This window comes from Bufo bufo, chromosome 6, assembly GCF_905171765.1.
Source record: "Bufo bufo chromosome 6, aBufBuf1.1, whole genome shotgun sequence".
NCBI lineage: Eukaryota > Metazoa > Chordata > Amphibia > Anura > Bufonidae > Bufo > Bufo bufo.
Window position 1 is genome coordinate 50,660,336 of NC_053394.1, and position 19,982 is coordinate 50,680,317.

General features: G+C 44.2%; 2 protein-coding genes across 6 annotated transcripts in view; one reads left to right on the forward strand and one right to left on the reverse strand.

The window, feature by feature from the left end:
• CTBP2 (C-terminal binding protein 2) overlaps positions 1-9,424 on the forward strand; it is a 148,579-nt gene extending 139,155 nt beyond the window's left edge. For all 4 annotated transcript variants that reach the window (XM_040439022.1, XM_040439024.1, XM_040439023.1 and 1 more), the window contains one exon: positions 8,774-9,424. The gene's annotated coding sequence lies outside the window, so the exon portion shown is untranslated. The remainder of the gene's footprint in view (positions 1-8,773) is intronic.
• A 766-nt stretch (positions 9,425-10,190) lies between these two features.
• The window catches only part of ZRANB1 (zinc finger RANBP2-type containing 1), a 51,421-nt gene continuing 41,629 nt past the window's right edge, over positions 10,191-19,982 (reverse strand). Inside the window, exons 3-10 of one of the 2 annotated variants that reach the window (XM_040439026.1) lie at positions 19,473-19,588; positions 18,912-19,065; positions 17,048-17,119; positions 16,532-16,730; positions 16,192-16,312; positions 14,529-14,658; positions 13,018-13,247; positions 10,191-12,042 (exon numbers count right to left, since the gene is read on the reverse strand). In XM_040439026.1, coding sequence (XP_040294960.1) covers positions 11,824-12,042; positions 13,018-13,247; positions 14,529-14,658; positions 16,192-16,312; positions 16,532-16,730; positions 17,048-17,119; positions 18,912-19,065; positions 19,473-19,588 — 1,241 coding nt within the window. In that variant the 3' untranslated portion in view covers positions 10,191-11,823. Of the gene's footprint in view, positions 12,043-13,017; positions 13,248-14,528; positions 14,659-16,191; positions 16,313-16,531; positions 16,731-17,047; positions 17,120-18,911; positions 19,066-19,400; positions 19,589-19,982 lie in introns of both variants that reach the window. The other variant, XM_040439025.1, reaches the window with a different exon arrangement.

Below are 19,982 nucleotides of genomic sequence, written 5' to 3' on the forward strand. Positions count from 1 at the left end.
GATTGGACCATGTGATCTGACGTCACCACAGGTCCTTTAGCCGGCAGCTCATGATTAAAGAAGTAAGAAGAGACTGGCAGCTACGCGATCAAGAGGAGAAGGCGAGTTAATTAATTTTTTATTTTTTAACCCTCAATTGACCACCTACTAAGCATTCTGTATTAAAGAATGCTATTATTTTCCCTTATAACCATGTTATTAGGGAACATAATACAGTGAATAGACTGTCATCTTAGCAACCATGCGTGAAAAACGCACCGCATCCGCACTTGATTGCGATTTTCACTCAGCCCCATTCACTTCTATGGGGCCTGCGTTGCGTGATAAACGCACAATATAAAGCTTGCTGCGATTTTCACGCAACGCATAAGTGATGCGTGAAAATCACCGCTCATGTGCACAGCCCCATAGAAATGAATGGGTCGGTATTCAGTGCGGGTGCAATGCGTTCACCTCCCGCATTGCGCCCGCGCGGAAATCTCGCCCGTGTGAACTCAGCCTTATAATATATAGAGCAGCACTGATGTAATAATCCCAGCGTGCAGTGCAGTAATGGTACACATGGCGATGAAGGTATATGCAGGAAATATGGAAAAAAATTAAATAAAATAAATAAATAAATGGAACGGTCAGTTAGAATATACTCAAACCAGTTGGGTATCTGGTCTTCAATCTAAATATCCAAAAGGCTTCTCTTTGTGCAATTAACCTTTTAATATCCCCTCCTCGCGATGGAGTGTAAACTCGTTCTATAGCATATGCACATAAGTGCTGCAGGTAGTCACCCTTGTAAAACATGCGGTATCGCAGTCCCTAAAAAAAACAAAAAAAACTTTCATGATTCGGGTCATACTACAAATTTTCCTATCAAATCATATATAAATTGCAACTCCACAGGGGTAATATATGTGATATAATAAATCTAATTTTTTGCATTCTATGTGGGAAGTACATCTAGGAAATTCAAAACAAGAATCCTGGAGCATTTAAATTACATCACAAATCCATCTTACACTAATATCTCCAATGCGGCAAAACACTTTATTACCATACATAATCGTTCTCGGCAGCACTCCATCTCAAGGAGGGGGATATTAAAAGGTTAATGGCACAAAGAGAAGCCTTTTGGATATTTAGATTGAAGACCAGATACCCAACTGGTTTGAATTTCAGAAAAGAACTGATGCACGTTTATTGAATGTATTATAACTGACAGTTCCATTATTTTTTTTTTTCTGTTATTTTTTTCCATATTTCCTGCATATACCTTCATCGCCATGTGTACCATTACTGCACTGCACGCTGTGATTACTACATCAGTGCTGCTCTATAGATTAGAATTAGTTATTCAGCACTGCTTTTCACATGCCTGTTCAGACTGTGCAGTTTTTGGGTTTTTATAAACTCATGCTTGCGGTTTGTGCAATAGGACTCTAGTTTGGAGTCTATAAACCACAAAGGAGGTACATGAAACTTTTTTGCTACTTGTTTTTATTATTGAGCACACAATGTGATTTTTTTTTATGTTACATGTTTTATGCACCATGTATGTGTTCAGGATAGTCACAATAGTAACGCCCTAATTAATGAAGGTGGTGGAGCTATGCAAGGGTTTTTCCCTTTCTCCTCCCTACTTTTGGATTAAGGTGGAATCAGAAATAGTTCCCTATAAATTACAGGTATTTGGGCGTTTCTGTAGTCATGAGTAAGAACTTTTTTTTGGTTCGAAACCCATAGACTATTTGTGGAGTGAGAGGATTGATGCTGACGTTGTTACCATATATTTTATAAGCCTTAATAAAGAAACAAGCAACTTAAGAAACGTCCGGTGCTGGATTCATCTTTGTTTCATTACACACTGGTAATAGCAAAGACAATCCTAAAAACATTGCAGGTAGGTGCCATCTATGATGGAGGATGTGCCCCACCAGACGCCGATTCTACATATGTGATATTGTTATAAAAGCACTTGTGCAATATTAATTGTACTAGATATAAAGGGCCCGACCCCTAAACATATCCACTATAATGCATGGCCAAATAGAAGGATGTCAGACACCAACAATAATCTCCATATAATATGGACACTTGATCAGGCTCTGACTTCACAATGGTCAGTTTAGTATGAAAGGGGATCAGCCATTATTCAGTTCGGTCCAAAGGGCGCCCAGCTCTGTATTGGTGTGTTCACTTTTTATGTGCTTTCCTTTTGTACTTTTTTTAGTTTAATTATGGTCCTTTGGACCGAACTGAATAATGGCTGATCCCCTTTCATACTAAACTGACCATTGTGAAGTCAGAGCCTGATCAAGTGTCCATATTATATGGAGATTATTGTTGGCGGATGGTTGGTCCCTGACATCATTCTATTTGGCCATGCATTATAGTGGATATGTTTAGGGGTCGAGCCCTTTATATCCAGTACAATTAATATTGCACAAGTGCTTTATAACAATATCACATATGTAGAATCGGCGTCTGGTGGGGCACATCCTCCATCATAGATGGCACCTACCTGCAATGTTTTTAGGATTGTCTTTGGTATTACCAGCGTATGTCTAATTGTGGACACTTAATAAAGATGTGTTTTTGTACTATATATGTGTGGAGTTTTTGAATATGTTCCAACACTGTTTGTTTTGGTATCTAATATGTTTTTGGTTATCTAATGAAGAACCGACTAAACCGTGCGGTCTACGTAGGTTTAATTAGAGCCCGCTGCAGGGCGTACGGCCACACGGTACTTAACCACGGCACACTCTCGTCGCAACTGCACCCTGTTATCATACTCCAAAACAGGACTATCTGCTGCCCAGAAGCTAGGATTTTGGATACCATATCAACAATGCTTTCACAAGATCATCGAGCCACCAGCTCCTCTTTTACTGGCCAAATACTGGAACGAGCCAGCGCAGCTCTCTCTAGAACGTGGCCCCTAAAGCGAAGGAGAGGGCACCTAGCAGTGTACATGGGCAGCATGCTCTCCATTGGCTTCTATGGGAGTTCAGAAAAGCGCTAAACGAGCACTTGCACAGTGCACCCTCATTCACTTTAGGGGCCCGCACCTATGGGACATTGGTGGTATATCCTAGCAATAATGCCACCAAAGTGTGAAATGGGCCAACCACTGAGGTGAGATCTTCATCACCACAACCCCATGATTTTCCTATAAGGAATAAGTGGCGGGAGCCATGCCTCACACGGCCGTTTCCTCCATAGGGGAAATAATGAGTGAAGGTATTGGCACAATTTTACGAGCAGTCAAAAGTCACCATGGAGCTCTTACCTAATACAGTTCACAGCTGAGGGTTTGCCATACTGTGTTACTCACGTGTTTAGCTCATTTCAGCGAGCAAATTTCTACCAGTGCAGGGAAAATGTATTAGCCTGAATTCTGGGCTGACATTGTGCATTTTGTAGACAAGACCTCCGCTGTAAAAAGTACCAGCTCTTCAGGTTTTAGAGTTAAGCAAGGAGTATTACAAGATGGTATAACACGTCATTATATAACAATCTGTATCTACACCAGTCTAACGCAACCACTGATACGTATAGATTCAGTTTACAGGACTTTGCTGACCCCATGTGGCAGATTGTGTTACTGCAGCATTCATTTCCAAAAATTCTTTAACGATTTGGCAGGCCAGTGAATATCGCATCCACATTCTTCAAACATTTCCTTGTATTAGGGTTGGCAAAAAGTCTTCACTACAGTCTAAGAATATCTGGTATATAAGATCCGGTTCACAAGTTCAAGACAGAGTTCTCTTCAAGGCTTTCTCTAAAGTTGGCATCCTCAAACTGCGGCCCTCCAGCTGTTGCAAAACTACAACTCCCAGCATGCCCGATCAGCCTACAGCAGGGCATTGTGGGAGTTGTAGTTTTACAACAGCTGGAGGGCTGCAGTTTGAGGATGCCTGCTCTAAAGTAACTGTGCAGTTATAGCAAAGACATAATCCGCCCAGAGGCAGTATTGGACTGTGAAAGGCTACAAAAACTGTGCACTCTCTGCCCTCCATTCTGCATTTGGCTCAAGAGGATTTGGAGACAAACTTGTTGCCAAGGCCTCATGCACACAGCCGTTGCCCGCAATACACTGGCACCGGCCGTGTGCACCCTGCATCACGGATGCAGACCCATTCACTTGAATGGCTCTGCAGTCTGGAAGGTTGGAGCGGAGCGGAGGGGAGGCACTACGAAGTGCTTCCGTGGGGTTTCTGTCCATGCCTCTGCACTGCAAAAAAAAAGTAGTGCATGCATTACTTTTTTGCAGTGCGGACCGTCGGATGCTGATCGGACGCCATTCAAGTGAATGGGACTGCGTCCTCATTCCGCGGCCCGACGGTCAGTGCCGGTGCGTTGTGGATTGCAATTTGCGGTCCGCAGCACAGGCCTGGCTGGCACATGTTCGTGTGCAGCCCGGAAGCAGTAGCACCACATCATTCCCCATCCAAAGCTCTGGTGGAGAACATGGAAGAAAAACTTCATATTGTGCCCTCATACACATGACCATGCCCGTACTGTGGTCCACAAACCACAAAATATGGAACCTTCTGTGTGCAATGTGCATTTTTCTCACAAGAAATTACCATTTTCGTTGGCAAAAAGAACCAAAATAGGACATGTTCTGTAATTTGCGGGACAGACATACAGAAGACATCCACGTGCAGTCCATTTCTTTTTTTGCAGGCTCATAGAAATGAACGAGTGTGTAATCCACAAAATGCCGTGTGCATGACACCTTGTGTATATTTTGATCGAGGTCGTGCATCTTCCAATTCTGAATTCAAATCATCACACGCTATAATGGGGCAAAATTACTAATGTGATTGTGCCCAGATAGTGTCGTACAACGCGCCAATTTGACCTACTATGGTGCAGATTTACTAATCCTGTGTTAGCAGACAATGTAAACTTCAACTGCCCGTCTGGCATGCTGGATGATAAATGTGGCGCATCTTTATACAACTGGATACGTTTACACCATGCATTGGTTGGTTTACAGTTGCAAGAAAAAGTATGTGAACCCTTTGGAATGATATGGATTTCTGCACAAATTGGTCATAAAATGTGATCTGATCTTCATCTAAGTCACAACAATAGACAATCACAGTCTGCTTAAACTAATAACACACAAAGAATTAAATGTTACCATGTTTTTATTGAACATACCATGTAAACATTCACAGTGCAGGTGGAAAAAGTATGTGAACCCCTAGACTAATGGCATCTCCAAGAGCTAATTGGAGTGAGGTGTCAGCCAACTGGAGTCCAATCAATGAGATGAGATTGGAGGTGTTGGTTACGGCTGCCCTGCCCTATAAAAAACACACACCAGTTCTGGGTTTGCTTATCACAAGAAGCATTGCCTGATGTGAATGATGCTTTGCACAAAAGAGCTCTCAGATGACCTACGATTAAGAATTGTTGACTTGCATAAAGCTGGAAAGGGTTATAAAAGTATCTCCTAAAGCCTTGCTGTTCATCAGTCCACGGTAAGACAAATTGTCTATAAATGGAGAAAGTTCAGCACTGCTGCTACTCTCCCTAGGAGTGGCCGTCCTGTAAAGATGACTGCAAGAGCACAGCGCAGACTGCTCAATGAGGTGAAGAAAAATCCTAGAGTGTCAGCTAAAGACTTACAAAAGTCTCTGGCATATGCTAACATCCCTGTTAGTGAATCTACGATACGTAAAACACTAGACAAGAATGGATTTCATTGAATACCACAAAGGAAGCCACTGCTGTCCAAAAAAAACATTGCTGCACGTTTACAGTTTGCACAAGAGCACCTGGATGTTCCACAGCAGTACTGGCAAAATATTCTGTGGACAGATGAAACCAAAGTTGAGTTGTTTGGAAGAAACACAGAAAACTATGTGTGGAGAAAAAGAGGCACAGCACAACACATCAAAACCTCATCCCAACTGTGAAGTATGGTGGTGGGGGCATCATGGTTTGGGGCTGCTTTGCTGCGTCAGGGCCTGGACAGATTGCTATCATCGAAGGAAAAATGAATTCCCAAGTTTATCAAGACATTTTGCAGAAGAACTTAAGGCCATCTGTCCACCAGCTGAAGCTCAACAGAAGATGGGTGTTGCAACAGGACAACGACCCAAAGAATAGAAGTAAATCAACAACAGAATGGCTTAAACAGAAGAAAATACGCCTTCTGGAGTGGCCCAGTCAGAGTCCTGACCTCAACCCGATTGAGATGCTGTGGCATGACCTCAAGAAAGCGATTCACACCAGACATCCCAAGAATATTGCTGAACTGAAACAGTTCTGTAAAGAGGAATGGTCAAGAATTACTCCTGACCGTTGTACACGTCTGATCTGCAACTACAGGAAACGTTTGGTTGAAGTTATTGCTGCCAAAGGAAGTTCAACCAGCTATTAAATCCAAGGGTTCACATACTTTTTCCACCTGCACTGTGAATGTTTACATGGTGTGTTCAATAAAAACATGGTAACATTTAATTCTTTGTGTGTTATTAGTTTAAGCAGACTGTGATTGTCTATTGTTGTGACTTAGATGAAGATCAGATCACATTTTATGACCAATTTGTGCAGAAATCCCTATCATTCCAAAAGGTTCACATACTTTTTCTTGCAACTGTATATTGTACCATTTTGCAGCAAACTTTCGGTGCATGTTAAGTCCCATCTCCATGCTGAATGAGGTGCAAAAGTTGTCCAGTGTATTTAGTCCATGAAACACTCCATGCGACAGCCGTACCTCCTGGGACTGAACTCACAGCATTATAATGATTTATAATGCTGTATGTTCCTGACCGACTGACAAATTTATGAGAGCGCAATTCAGGGAAGCAAAAATTAAGCATTTTCCTTAGTAAACCTCCTCCTATGCCACATCAAGTTTTACACCCATTTGTGAAGAAAATGTGCCACTAAGAATAATCTGCTGTCAAATGGACGAGGCTTAAAATACGACAAAATGTGCCAAAATGATGGCACAAAGTAGTCCACCCAGTAGTTGGTGTAAAGCCTCATGCACACGTCTGTGGAACACAGCGTGGATTTCTTCTGAGCGCAGGGCGTCATTGGTTGCTATGACGCCGTGCGCTTCCTGCTGCCGCAGTACAGTAATGCACTGGTATAGATCATACCAGTGTATTACTGTACTGCGGCGGCAGCAGGAAGCGCACGGCGTCATAGCAACCAATGACGCCATGCGCTCCTGCGCTCAGAAGAAATTCAGGCCGGTATCACACGGTCCGTGTTCCACGGACGTGTGCATGAGGCTTAAAAGTTAGACAAGTGTCTAGCCCTGCCCCAGTTTCATCATTCAGCTGGGCCCCTGTGATAAACTGTTTACACCGTCTATATTTTAGACAGGATTAGCAAATCTACTCCATTGTGAAAAAATACCGACACACAATTCTGCGGTCGGCTCCCCTAAGTGTTTCAGTTATGGTGAATGTTTCCTACATCTGGTGGTCTCGTAGTGTACATGGGCTCAAAGTACTCTTCTCATTATCAGACTCAATTCGTGTTTAGCGAAGCGATCTTCGGATGCTCAATCCAGTCGCTTTGTTCAAAACTTTGGAATACTACTGTACGGAGATCCGTCCCTGTACAGTATTAGAATGGACGGGCTCCGATGAGCCGATGTTAGCTATTCGCGAAGACACACGTGACTTCATTGAATAACATCAGTAGTTGATTTTAAAGTGGAAAACCATTTTAAAACTTGAAACCAAACTGAGCTTCAGTTCCGAGGTACTATTCGGAACCAAAGCAGAGTTCCGTTTCAAGTTTTACAGTGGTTTTCGTCTTTAAAAAAATCAACTACCGAAGTTAATCAACAAAGTCACGTGCGACTTTGTGAAACACTAACTAACTTCGGCTCATCGGAGCCCATACATCCTAATACTGTACAGAGACCGATCTGCGTACAGTATTATTCCGAAGTTTTGAACAAAGCAACTGGATTAAGCATCCGAAGATGGCTTTTCTCAACACTAGACCCAATCAATAAACCAGGCTGATGGCAACATACAATGGGGGTCATTTACTAAGCACACTTTTTTGGCAGGAAAAAAAAAAAGGGGGGGGGGGGGGGTGGTAAGGCCCCGTTTGGTAACATTTTTAAATGTCCATGCAACAATGTTTTGTTGCATGGCATTTTTTTGCACTGTGCTCTCTACTGGGGTGTGGCGGGGACAAATTTACCATCTTTAACTCCATGGGAACAGTCATGCGGCTGGAATATAGTTTTTACTCCAGGCGCACAGACTGTCGGAGGTCTGCCTGATTTATGATGAGGAGCACGCCTCCGGCAGCACAGAGAGGAAACAAAGCCCACAAATGACCCCCCCCCCCCCACTCCAAAACTATAAAGTGCAGCTTGTGGAATAGCTCAACTACTGAAATGCATAAACCATGTTGTAAAGCACTCTTACCTACTATTAGATTTTTGTTATCTCCACCCGGAAGCCACCATAGAGGTTGTATGAAGCAAAAGGAGGAATTTCCGGATATTTTCACACCAAATGCCTCCGCAAAGCCCTTGGCAGCGATATAATGAAGCAATGAATGCAGATTAGTAATGAGCGCGGCTGCATTCGCTGACTAAAGCCATCAAGGGTCTACGGCTAGATGTTGTAGACCAATCGAGGGTCCACAAGAGTCCTGCATACAAACCTACTATGTGAAAAGGATTCCTACTCATTTAATGGTGTTTATAATGAATTCCTTATAAAATGGTCATGGTATAAAACTTATAGGACTTTTTCTCTTTTCCATACAGGTCCCTTATTGGCTCCAGCCAGCAGGAATAACTCACCCTCATCATCCCTCAGTGCCCGTACCGTTCAGCAGCCTCGCTCACACAAGGGCTGCGCTGCATTTAGCAATATAAAGCGGCTCTGGCGATCGCACAGGCCATTGACTGAACAACAAAAAAAATGTTTTAAAAAAGGAAAAAAGGACCGTATCGCAACTTGGGACAAAGGTGCAGCTAACACAACACGGTGATCAGGTAATGAAGCAGCCGCCAGCACGCCCACAACCTACTGAGAAGCAGACACGACAGGGTACAGGAGCGAGCTCATCATCCATTAAACAATCCATAGTACAACCTGTGGAGGGATGAAGGGTTGGATACAGGAACCGACACCCGCCTGGAAGGGATCAATTCGTGTGATGTTTGTCTCTCGTCTGTCCTTATGCTCCACTGGCTCAGGAAATCTCATAAGTCTATTGTCTACATACAAAGCGACTGTACTTTGTTATTCTGAATTCCACTATTTTTCTTCCCCTTGTACCTTTAGGCCCTCCTAGAATGACTCTAGTATTCCACTTCATACTGTGTGCTCTGATTTTGACATGGACTACAAATTCAGGCGATGGGACAGACATGGCCCGCTCACTTTGAAGTAAAATAAAGATTTTAACAGATGTGACCCCGACTGTCCTCCTGCGTGTGCTCCAGATGCAACGTGGTGATTTGTATTAAACCAGAGGGGGGCGCTACTTCTAACAGGAACTATGATTCTAGGAAAGGATTAAGAATATTTTCTTGCCTGCCTTTCCTGGCTTATGCTCCAATGTTGGCTGATATAGGCGACAATAAATGGAGGCCGTGAAGCAGGATTGTGGTGGCTAAAGAACTACAACTCCAAGCAAGTCCATATACACCCAGGTGGAAGTTGTAGGATCTCCTTCTGTTAGGTCTCACTGGACTCTTGGCAAAACAAACACGTAGGCCTTATGCACATGACCGTATGCATTTGGCGGTTTGTGTTGCATCCGCATTTTCTGCAGACCCATTGACTTCATCCATATTTTGCAGACAAGTATGGGACACCATCTTATCTTTTTGCGGAGCGGACATACGGATGCAGAAAGCGCACAGATCATCTGTGTGCTTTCGGCATCCATAGGTCTGTTCTGCAAAAAGATAGAATGCCTGCAAAAGACCAACCATTGAAAACAACGGGTCCGCAAATAAAATGCGGACGGTACAAGGGCCGCATCCGTATTTTGCGGATACGGTCGTGTACGTGAGGCTTTGTAATCATATTGCTGGAGACTGTGCGACTAGGACAGGCTCCCTTTACGTTGTAGCATCTTGTGTTATATTTTATTCTTACTGCACCCCCAAAGCGCCAGTCAGTGGAAGAGACCAAAACCCATCTTCAAATTAAAGAAACAGGATTTAAAGGGATTGTGCCACCATTACATTTTATTTTAATATAATTCAGCATGAAAAACAAGTTACTTTTGTAATTTACTTTCTTTTAGAAAAAATGATCCCATTGTGAGATATTTTCTTTCCTTCATTATAACAGCGCCCCCTTAGTGTCTAGTCTGTGTAGTGCATGTTCACCTGCTTAGGTGGTCGCACGCGCTCCGTTCCATCCTTCAACTGCTGCCAGCCGTATCTACTGTTAGAAGCAGTGACAGTTGCAGAGAGGACTTGCCCCCCTGAGCTGATAGGGAAAGAGCTGCAGCAGAAAGGACACATCTCCGAAGCTGCCAACCTGAAGAGAATCTAGCAAAACAGTTGGAGCAATGGGGAAATCTCTGGATCCATGTGAGGTACAGGGCTGGTTCTAGCTTTGTTAGAAGGAGGTTGCCATGTCCTCTATGATGTCTGATTTTTCATTTTTTTACATCACTAATGGCAGAACCCCTTTAACAAGTCTGGAGGGAGGTGTGTCAAGGGGGCCTATATAATAGTTTGGGGGGGGGGGGGTGCCCATTGGAAAGTGGTTACTGAATTGCATGCAGTAATCTGGTGTAATAGGACATCTTGCTAAATGTAATGGATCTAAAAAAGGGACCTTTCCTAGTGACAAGCGCTTTGTAACGAGGGTTAAAGCCTTCCAGACCAAAGTAAGTACAAAGTGACACAGAAAGCAGTGCGAGATGTTCACAGCAAGACTATGTATTTGTGCCACATTCGCAATCAAGTCCAAGCTGGAAAACTGCACACATTCGCTTTAGAGCCTAATTCCTGCATGTGAAGGGGGGAGGGGGACAAATAAATATATCTCTCCGAAAAGGCCAACAAAAATACTCGGGCGACATGGAAGAAATTATGAAGCAAAAGGCTGATATCAGAAGGGGGAAAAAAAACTAAACAAAAACAAGTTTCCAACTTTTCTCCCCTAAGCTAAATTTCAATACCACAAAACATAAAAGGAAACTAAAAACAAAAATAGATACGGCCCAACGTTGGGGACCATCATTGCTTGTGCAGAAAGGCAGGCCACGTACAAGAGCCTTCGTTCTGTGTTCTAGCCACGGTGTAGGGGGATCGTAAAAAAGAAAAAAAAATATATATGATTAACCCCTTGATTGCTGGAGACAGGCACAAGCCTTTTGTTTGTAACTGTGCAATATATGAATTTTGTCCTGTCCAGTAACGCCGGGGTTAAAATCAAGTGGTGAGCAATAAAAAAAAAAAAAAAAAAAAAAAAAGTCAAGGGAAAAAAGGGTCAGGAACTAGGGGAAAGCAAAAAGTGACCAGCCCATTATGCTTGTGGGCTGACCATAGGATTTTCACCTTCAAAGTACTCTCCCCCCACCATTGCACAACACATGCATTATACGCCAAGATTTACAACCCAGAGGAGGAGGGAGAGGCAAAATGAGAAACAGTGTCCAGTCTCAATGACAAGGATGTCTTCTTCAGAGCTACAGGTGCCATTTCCTCAGGAGTAGGTGGGCTCGAGCATTCCTCCCTGTGTCAGGCCTCAAGCAGTTGAGGCAGGGTCCCATTACCTCAGGTCCCAGTCATGACCCACATCTTGTGCGGTTCAGACATTATGCCTTCAACGCTAGAGCTTCTTCTCACTCGTCCTCGTCTTCTTCATCTTCCTCTCCGTCAGACAGTGCCGTACAGGGGCGGATCTGACGATAACCATCTAGCCATTTTTCCACCATCTGAGTCACTAGGGGGTGGTTACGACGGCGCGAGCTTTTCTGCATGGCTACTAACACACCGCCTTCAGTCACACAACAGTCCAACCATTCTCGCAGGAGCTTTTCCTGCTGGTCCTCATTGCCGAGCTGAAAGACAAGAAACACTATGTGAAACCACCTTTAGATGTGACAGAACCGCAGATGTTGTACATATCAGTGAAGGGCAAGAACAGGGGGATAAAAATACTGACACTTCAGTAAGGCCGGGTTCACATCACCGTTATTTTTCCATTCTTTTGATCCGCCAGAAAAATAAAGAGAAAAACAGATGCTGTAAGAAACGGATCCCGTGCATCAGTTATGCACATTGGGCAGTCATTTGAGCCATTTCCATCTAAGATTCGTTATTTTCGGACAAAAAATAAAATTAAATCCTGCAAGCATAAAATTAACGGATCTCAGACGGAAATGGCTCCAATAAATGCCCAATGTGCATAACTGATGCACAGGATCCGTTTTTCTCTTCATTTTTCTGTTCTTCTGATGGACCAGAAAAGCGGAAAAATAAACTGATGTGAACACGGCCTAAGAAGAACACAGAACATTAAAGCAGATTTGTCATCAGACTTTGCTGCCCTATGTATTGGGATGGATCATAGTGAAGACTATGTGCCTGGTGTACTCGCTGATCGGTACTGTGAGCCAAACGGCATGATATCTTTATGTCCATACAATATGCTTCCCTTTCATTTTTCTCCTGCACGCCTGAATCTGGAGTTAGGGCAAAGAGTTCAGGGGGTGTAGACCTCGTGGACTACCTTCCTGTTATTAGGGAGTCTGTCTGGTGGCAGATACTATTTAAAGATCATCCATATCAAACTAGATGTTGCCTGGTAGGGCTGATCATGCAGAGTAAAGTGTAAAAAACAGTAAAGAGCTAGTGGTGCTCCTAGCACTATGGCCAGCCCCTTGATGCCCCAACCAGGTAATTTACATAAAAATAAAAAGCTCTTTCAGAGTAAAGCAGACTGCCATTGTAAGGCTCACTCACACATATATAAATGGTATTAATGCATGAACAAGCCCCAAACGTGCAATGAAATGAATACAGCGACTCCTTACCTCTTGCGCCGACAGGAAGTGAATGTGCAAGAGCTTTCTCTCGCTGTCCACCAGAGGCAGAAATGTAACCGTTACGTCATCGTCTGTGTTTAGATTTGCACCAGCCCCACGATTGTCATAGCCATCATTCTCCATTGCTACCAAGGCTGAGAAGTGTCCCCTCGTATAGCCCAAAGCAATTGGGCTTTTCCAGCAGAAACTCTGCTCCCAGAGAAGTGGTAAGTACACTCCTGAAAAAGAAAGTAGCCACGTCCAGGTAACCTGCTACAAGCACAATACACCCATTTCCATGGTGTCACCTTTTAAAGGTATCATTTCACACAACTCTCATGTCTATTTGACTCAGACTTTGTTGAATACACCAGTCGCCATTAATTGAAAGTCTGTTAGACCTGCAGCTTTGGTAAAGCCACAGATACTCCTGTTACTTGGGTACCTGTATAGGGCGTAGTGTGGATTTATTAATGGCTTATAGGATCTCTAGTACTTTCCACATTTTGAGGCTTTAATGGGGTTATCCCACAAAAAATGGATTTATCACCATGCCACCGTAGATTATATTATACCAGACAACACATATACCAGACTGAGAACAAGATGCCCCAGGCTGAATGGAGTGGTAATGCACATGTCAGTCCACCACTCACTCCATTCAATTCTAAGGTACTGACCGTGCGCTGTGGATAGGCGATTCATTTTCAAGGGATAACCCCTTTAATTCGTTAAAACACAATGAACAATGTGGTGAAATACATCTGTCAGGGGCCGGTGACGAAGCAGTTACAAGGATTTGTCACAGTGTGGTCTATATAAGGTTGTGGCAAGACTCCGGTGGCGCCATGATGTCTGAGTCAAGTACTTTACACTTTCTATTATTTAAAGGAAACCTGTCAAATCAAAAATGGATCTACACCCGCCAGCAGTACCTCATAGTAGCCCGCAGCCTGTTAATAATCATGTTTTATCCTGTTGTCCGATGCTGCGCGAGTTAAAAAAATGCAGTTTTATTCTCCATCAGCGCTATAGTGCCGGACAGCTTGAAGTCAAGGGGGCAGCGGCCTCCATGCTTCAAGCCAAGGTAACCATGCCCCCTAACCGTCCCCTCTTGCCTGAGAGTGACAGCCTGCAGTGCGGCGGCGATTCCCCAAGTCTCGCGCATGCGCGGTGCGCTCTGTAGTAATGAGCCATCCTATCTCCTGGACTTGGGGAATCGTGGCCGCACTGCAGGCTGTCACTCTCAGGCAAGAGGGGACGATTAGGGGGTGTGGTTACCTTGGCTTAAAGCATGGAGGCTGCTGCGCCCTTGACTTGAAGCTGCCCGGCACTATAGCGCTGATGGAGAATAAAACTGCATTTTTTTTTTACTTACGCAGCATCGGACAACAGCATGAAGCATATGATTATTAACAGGCTGCGGGCAACTATGAGGTACTGCTGGCGGGTGTAGATGCTTTTTTGAGGTGACAGGTTCCCTTTAAGTTTAGACATGTGTACATAGTCATAGGTTATACCTTGAAAACGAGTGTATCCCAATGTCTCCCCGCGGAAGCTCTTGTAATATTTCACTCCATACACTATGATTGGTCTTCGGAGAATATGCGCAAGAACAAAGATGTGCGTTTGTTCCAGGCTGGCCCCTGGCTACATCACAGGAGAGAAAACATACAGGGTTAATAAGCCGCTTTATACAATAAAAATATACACCAAATAATTCATAGGCGAGACAAACACATCAAAAGGTTCTCGCGGGACACAAACGGGTGCAATTACTACAATCCATGTAATGGAACAATGTCCCTAGCAACTGCACCAGAAAGATGGCAGTAATGGTTTTGAATACAGGCCTCCTACTATTGTATTTAAAAGTCAAATGCTATTTTTTTGGCCAACATTAGATTTAAAATAAGGAAAGTGTTGACACCAAATTGGACCAGCCTTTACACTAGACTGAGAAAAGCGTCTTTGCTCTGGCTACCTGCAGTCACCACTAGAAGGAGCTCAGGAGCTTTCCACATAATGTCACAGGTTGAACTCAATAATAAGGCGGTACATAGAAAGCTCCCTCTAGTGGCAGTTGTAGGTAACCAGGTGTGTACAGGTGATGTATGGTATTCTAGCTCAGGGATCAGCAACCTCCGGCACTCCAGCTGTTAAACTACAACCCCCAGAATGCTTCAAATCACTTCTAAGGGAGTAAGAAGGACAGACAAGCATGTAGTTTCACAACAGCTTGAGTGCCAAAGGTTGCTGACACAAGCAGTGGGCAGGTGTGGTTATGTTCCTGACAAACCACTAGTAGTAATAATTGTGGGCATATGAAGTTTGAGAAAATGTGGTCCCATCACCAGTGAGTCAATATACAGCACACAAAGTGGGATACACAATGGGGAGCTTCATAAATAGGATGGGAACCATTTTCAGACAAGTCAAGTGCCTGAGCCGAGACCCGCACTGAACTCAATCAAAAAGGGTTGTCCATGGGATTATTTTTTTTTGATAATGGGCAGAACGGGTTAAAAAAAAAATATAATATTTAAGGCCTCATGCACACGGCCGTGTTCCGCAGCCGAGAGCGGTCCGATGTAACACGGCCTGGATACCTGTTGAGAGCAGTAGTGCACAGCATCATTGGTTGCTATGACGCCGTGCGCGTCATGCCGCCACTGCACTACAGTAATACACTCGTATAGTGCATTACTGTAGTGCAGCGGCGGCATGACGCGCACGGCGTCATAGCAACCAATGCCGCCGTGCGCTACTGCTCTCAACAGGTATCCAGGCCGTGTTATCACGGACCGCTCTCGGCCACGGAACACAGCCGTGTGCATGAGGCCTTAGAAGCATTTCTCATATCACTGATCCCCAGCTGCAACCATTCCAAAATTTACCAGGTTGCCGCTCAGCACACAACAAATGTCCGGAGGTGCCCGCCCATCCAATCACTGGCTGTAGCAGGTGGGCACCTCCATTTCCTGTGTCCCCAGCCAGGGCCAGGACATTGAAAGCAGCATGGACCAAAAAGCAGCAATGGGAAACTGATGAGGTGAGCAACGCTACTTCCATTTTTTTAACCCCCTTTAAGGGGCTGTTGCATTCTACATCAGGTGTAACTAACTGGAACACCGGAGATTTCGGAGCCATGTTTATTGCACACGGATTATTTCCTTCACTTACCTGGCTTGCTAACGAGAGAATAAAAGCCCAGTCTTCCTGCCATTGTTCCTCTCTTAGAGAGAAGTGTAGTCCAAAGCTCTGCGAGTACCAAGACTCCCACTCCTTCCAGCGGCTGTAAAACCTGAATACAAAAGGGCACAAATGGAGCCATGAATAAACCCGCTGGGCGAGTCCGTGAACAATCATCATCTACATCTGCTGTGTAGCGTAACAAACAATATTGCAAGATGCAGAGGCAGCAGATAAAATTTTCTTTAGTAAAAGTCAGATTTAAAGAAACAAAAAGGCAGCTTTAAAGTGAGCTGCAAATGAAAGCCTTAAGGGGTTTCCGCACTCTTACCAGTGGGAGCAGTCATGGAGGCTGTCATGCAGAGCCTTCCTTAGCACCGAGTCTTTGTCGTAGATGCCCCAGGTGGCTTGTAGTACAGAGTCCAGTAGGCAGTCACCTGCAGTGCGGTTCCAAAGTGCATAAAGTCTGCTGTCCAGACGGGTCCCCAGCTCAAGTGACCAGTTAATAATAGGAGATTCCTCCTCCAGCTCTGAAATGGAGCACGCAGATGTGAGATGAATAATTCAGCACAGGGTTAGAGGGAACGTCTGTAAGGCTAGGTTCACATTAGCATCAAGAACTCTGGCAGCCTCTTCCGGCATAAACGCTGGCTGGACAATAACCGCTGCATGCAGCAGTATCAGTCAGGCCAAAAGCTGACATTTATGCCAGAAAGTGGAGCCGGATCCCATTGTAGTCATGGCATGAACCAGCTATGCCAGATATGGTGAATTCCCGCAGGCTGTTCCTCTGCCGGGATTTCATTACGTTACTGGGAACGTAGCCTAAAGCGAGCATAAGACTTGCCTTTCTGAACGTCCCGGTCCAAGACTTCATCAAACAGTTTCTCCTGAACAGAGGGAGGAAGATCCTCTATGTCTGCAGACAGAAAAGTCAATAATGAATCAGCAGCACAATCACCGAGGCCTTAATCACCTACTATACGGTATTACACCGGTTATGCAGCAGTGCAGTGCCTCAAAGCAGACAGACCTCACTGTGATATAGCAACTCTATAAATCACCCTTGGTGACCGTGATTAATATATGGATGTAGCGAGTTGTACTTGTCAATAACATCTTTATGGGGTAAAATAATGTATAAGAAAACGTTGGAATGGGAAATCTTTTTTTTTTTTTTTTAAAAAGGTAAAAAAAAAAAAAAAACAGCAATTCTGCTGTTTCTTGGGTTTAGCTTCTTTCACTGCGCATTATCAAAATTACGTTTTTTTTGTGTGTTTAATACTCTCGTGCAAATTGACAGCCATATAACTTATTTTTATTTTTATATTTCTGTCAATACAGCTATTTGCAGGTTTGTATTTTTGCAGAATGAACTGTAAGGTTCATTGGCACCGTTTTGATGTACACCGAATTTGCTATATGGAGTGTTGAGCAACAAGGTTGAAGAGGATAGCTCTCTACATTTAGGAAAATGTACTCTTCCAGGTATAGACATCCTGCAAAAAAAAACACTGGTGGAGATTTATCAAGACCAGTGCTTTCTGTGCTGGTATTGATAGCCCCTGTATTGTATACGACCTCATCATAAATTAGGCGCATACTCAGGCAATACAGGAGCTATCAATACTAGCACAGAAAGCACTGGTCTTGAGAAATCTCCGCCAGTGAGGTTTTTTTGCAGGATGTCTATACCTGGAAGAGTTTTTCCTAAATGTAGAGAGCTGTCCTCTTCAACCTTGTTGCTCAACACTCCATATAGCAAATTTGGTCAGTGATTTCCATCAGTAATTTTGAGCAAAAACCAGGTGCGGCTCTAAACACAGAACAGGAGCAGATCTTTCCCTTATACCTCATGTCTGTGGAGGCTCCAGTCCTGGTTTTGGCTCACAATCACTGATGGAAACCACTGACGTGTGAATGAGGCTTTAGGCGTAAAAAGAAGAACTTGCAACATCTCCCCCCATTATCCTCCTCCCAATATATTCCTGCATAGGTCACCAGGGATTACTATATTGGGGTTTGGACGACGAGTCAATTATTAGGATTGCTGACTTTTCACACTTGGGTCCTGCATTGGAATCCATCCAGGGCTACTTCCTTTGGTTGCACCAGGGAGGACAACCTGTGGACCTCCAGTTGTTGCAAAAATACAACCCCCCGCATGCCTGGACAGCCTACAGCTATTAGGGCATGCTGGGAGTTGTAGTCTTGCAACAGTTGGATGGCCACAGGTTGAGCATGGTTTACACTATTCCGCTTGGGTTAGGCTGATCAGCTTAAGGGTCTATTCACACATCCGTGGTGTATTGCGGAACCGCAAGTTGCAGATCCACAATACACCGGGCCGCACATGGTCGGCACTAAATAGAGAAGTCCTATTATTGTCCGCAGCTGCGGACAAGAATAAGACATGCTCTATTTTCTTGCGGAGTGTGCTCTTCGCATCCATTCCGTCCCCATAATGAATGTGTCTGCACAATTGCGGAACAGATGCGGACGTGTGAATGGAGCCTAAAGGTGTTTTCAGTATTAGAGGGAAAAAAATAAAATAAAATGTCTTTATTAGAAAGTGCACCACACTTGTCTGATATTGCAGCTCATCTTGAAGTGTGAACAACACCTTTAAGAAAGGAAATGACACTCTTAGAGGGGCAGGGAATGATGTGCGGATTGTATGCACGGCCCTGCAGAGTATGTTGGTGCCTTACCTGCGGGTAAAGTGAAAGTTACAAGGTCCGTCAGGAAGTAACAAGCGAAGTCGCCTTTCCTCTGGTGCATGGAAGCTGCGATTTCCCTCCTGATTTGCTCTGTAAGCTCCGGACACACCATGGCTGGGATACATTTGGCTGCATGCTGAGACACCTGCAGGTACAGAAGCCACATCTGAGCAAGGCAAGTACATGAAACATATACACAGAGTGGAAATGGATTTATCACAATTCACCAATAGCATGCGGCTGAACAGATATTTCTTTCATTACTCCCTTCAACTACTGTGCTACCGTCCGAGTATCACTGGATATTATGGGGCACAGATAGCACCCATCGCAGTTCACAGGGTTTGTTTGTTCGTTGTTCTTTTCGAAAGAAGGAACGAAGAGAATGTATCAATCCAGAATCAATATTTTAGTATTAGATTACAGATGTATGACGGTGAAAGGAAGGGAGCACCAATCCAGACTATAAAAGCTGCTCACTTCTGTTAGAAGTATGGCCAGCATGTCCTGCCTCTGGAAGCGAATAGATAGGTGCACCAGAGTGTAACCCACATCAAAGGCCGACGGGCGGTTCAAAAGACGAACTTCATCGGCAGAAAGCTGCCGAGCGATGTCTCCTCCGGAGGTCTTGTAAGCTTCCACGGCTGACAGGTCGCCCTCCACGACACCTGAAAGACAGGACACAGCGTTACTACAGGCAGCATGGAACAACGCAACCAAAGTTGTGAGGGTTCACTACAACCATAAAGAGGAGCAGGAGAAGTCCAATGGTATCAGCGACCCTGGTCTTGGGTACAATAAAAAGCAATGCAACTAATATTTTCCAACTTAGGCTACTTTCACATCTGCGTTTTTGCTGGATCCGTCATGAATGAGCAAAAATGCTTCCGTTACTGATAATACAACCGGATTCGTTCAGAACGGATGCAGACGGTTGTATTATCTCTAAAATAGCAATGACGGATTGGTGCCGGATCAGTTTTCTTCTGTGTCCGATAGAGCTGTAACGATTACTCGATGTAATAGAGTCAAAAAAATCCTCAATACAATTTCCCTGCATCG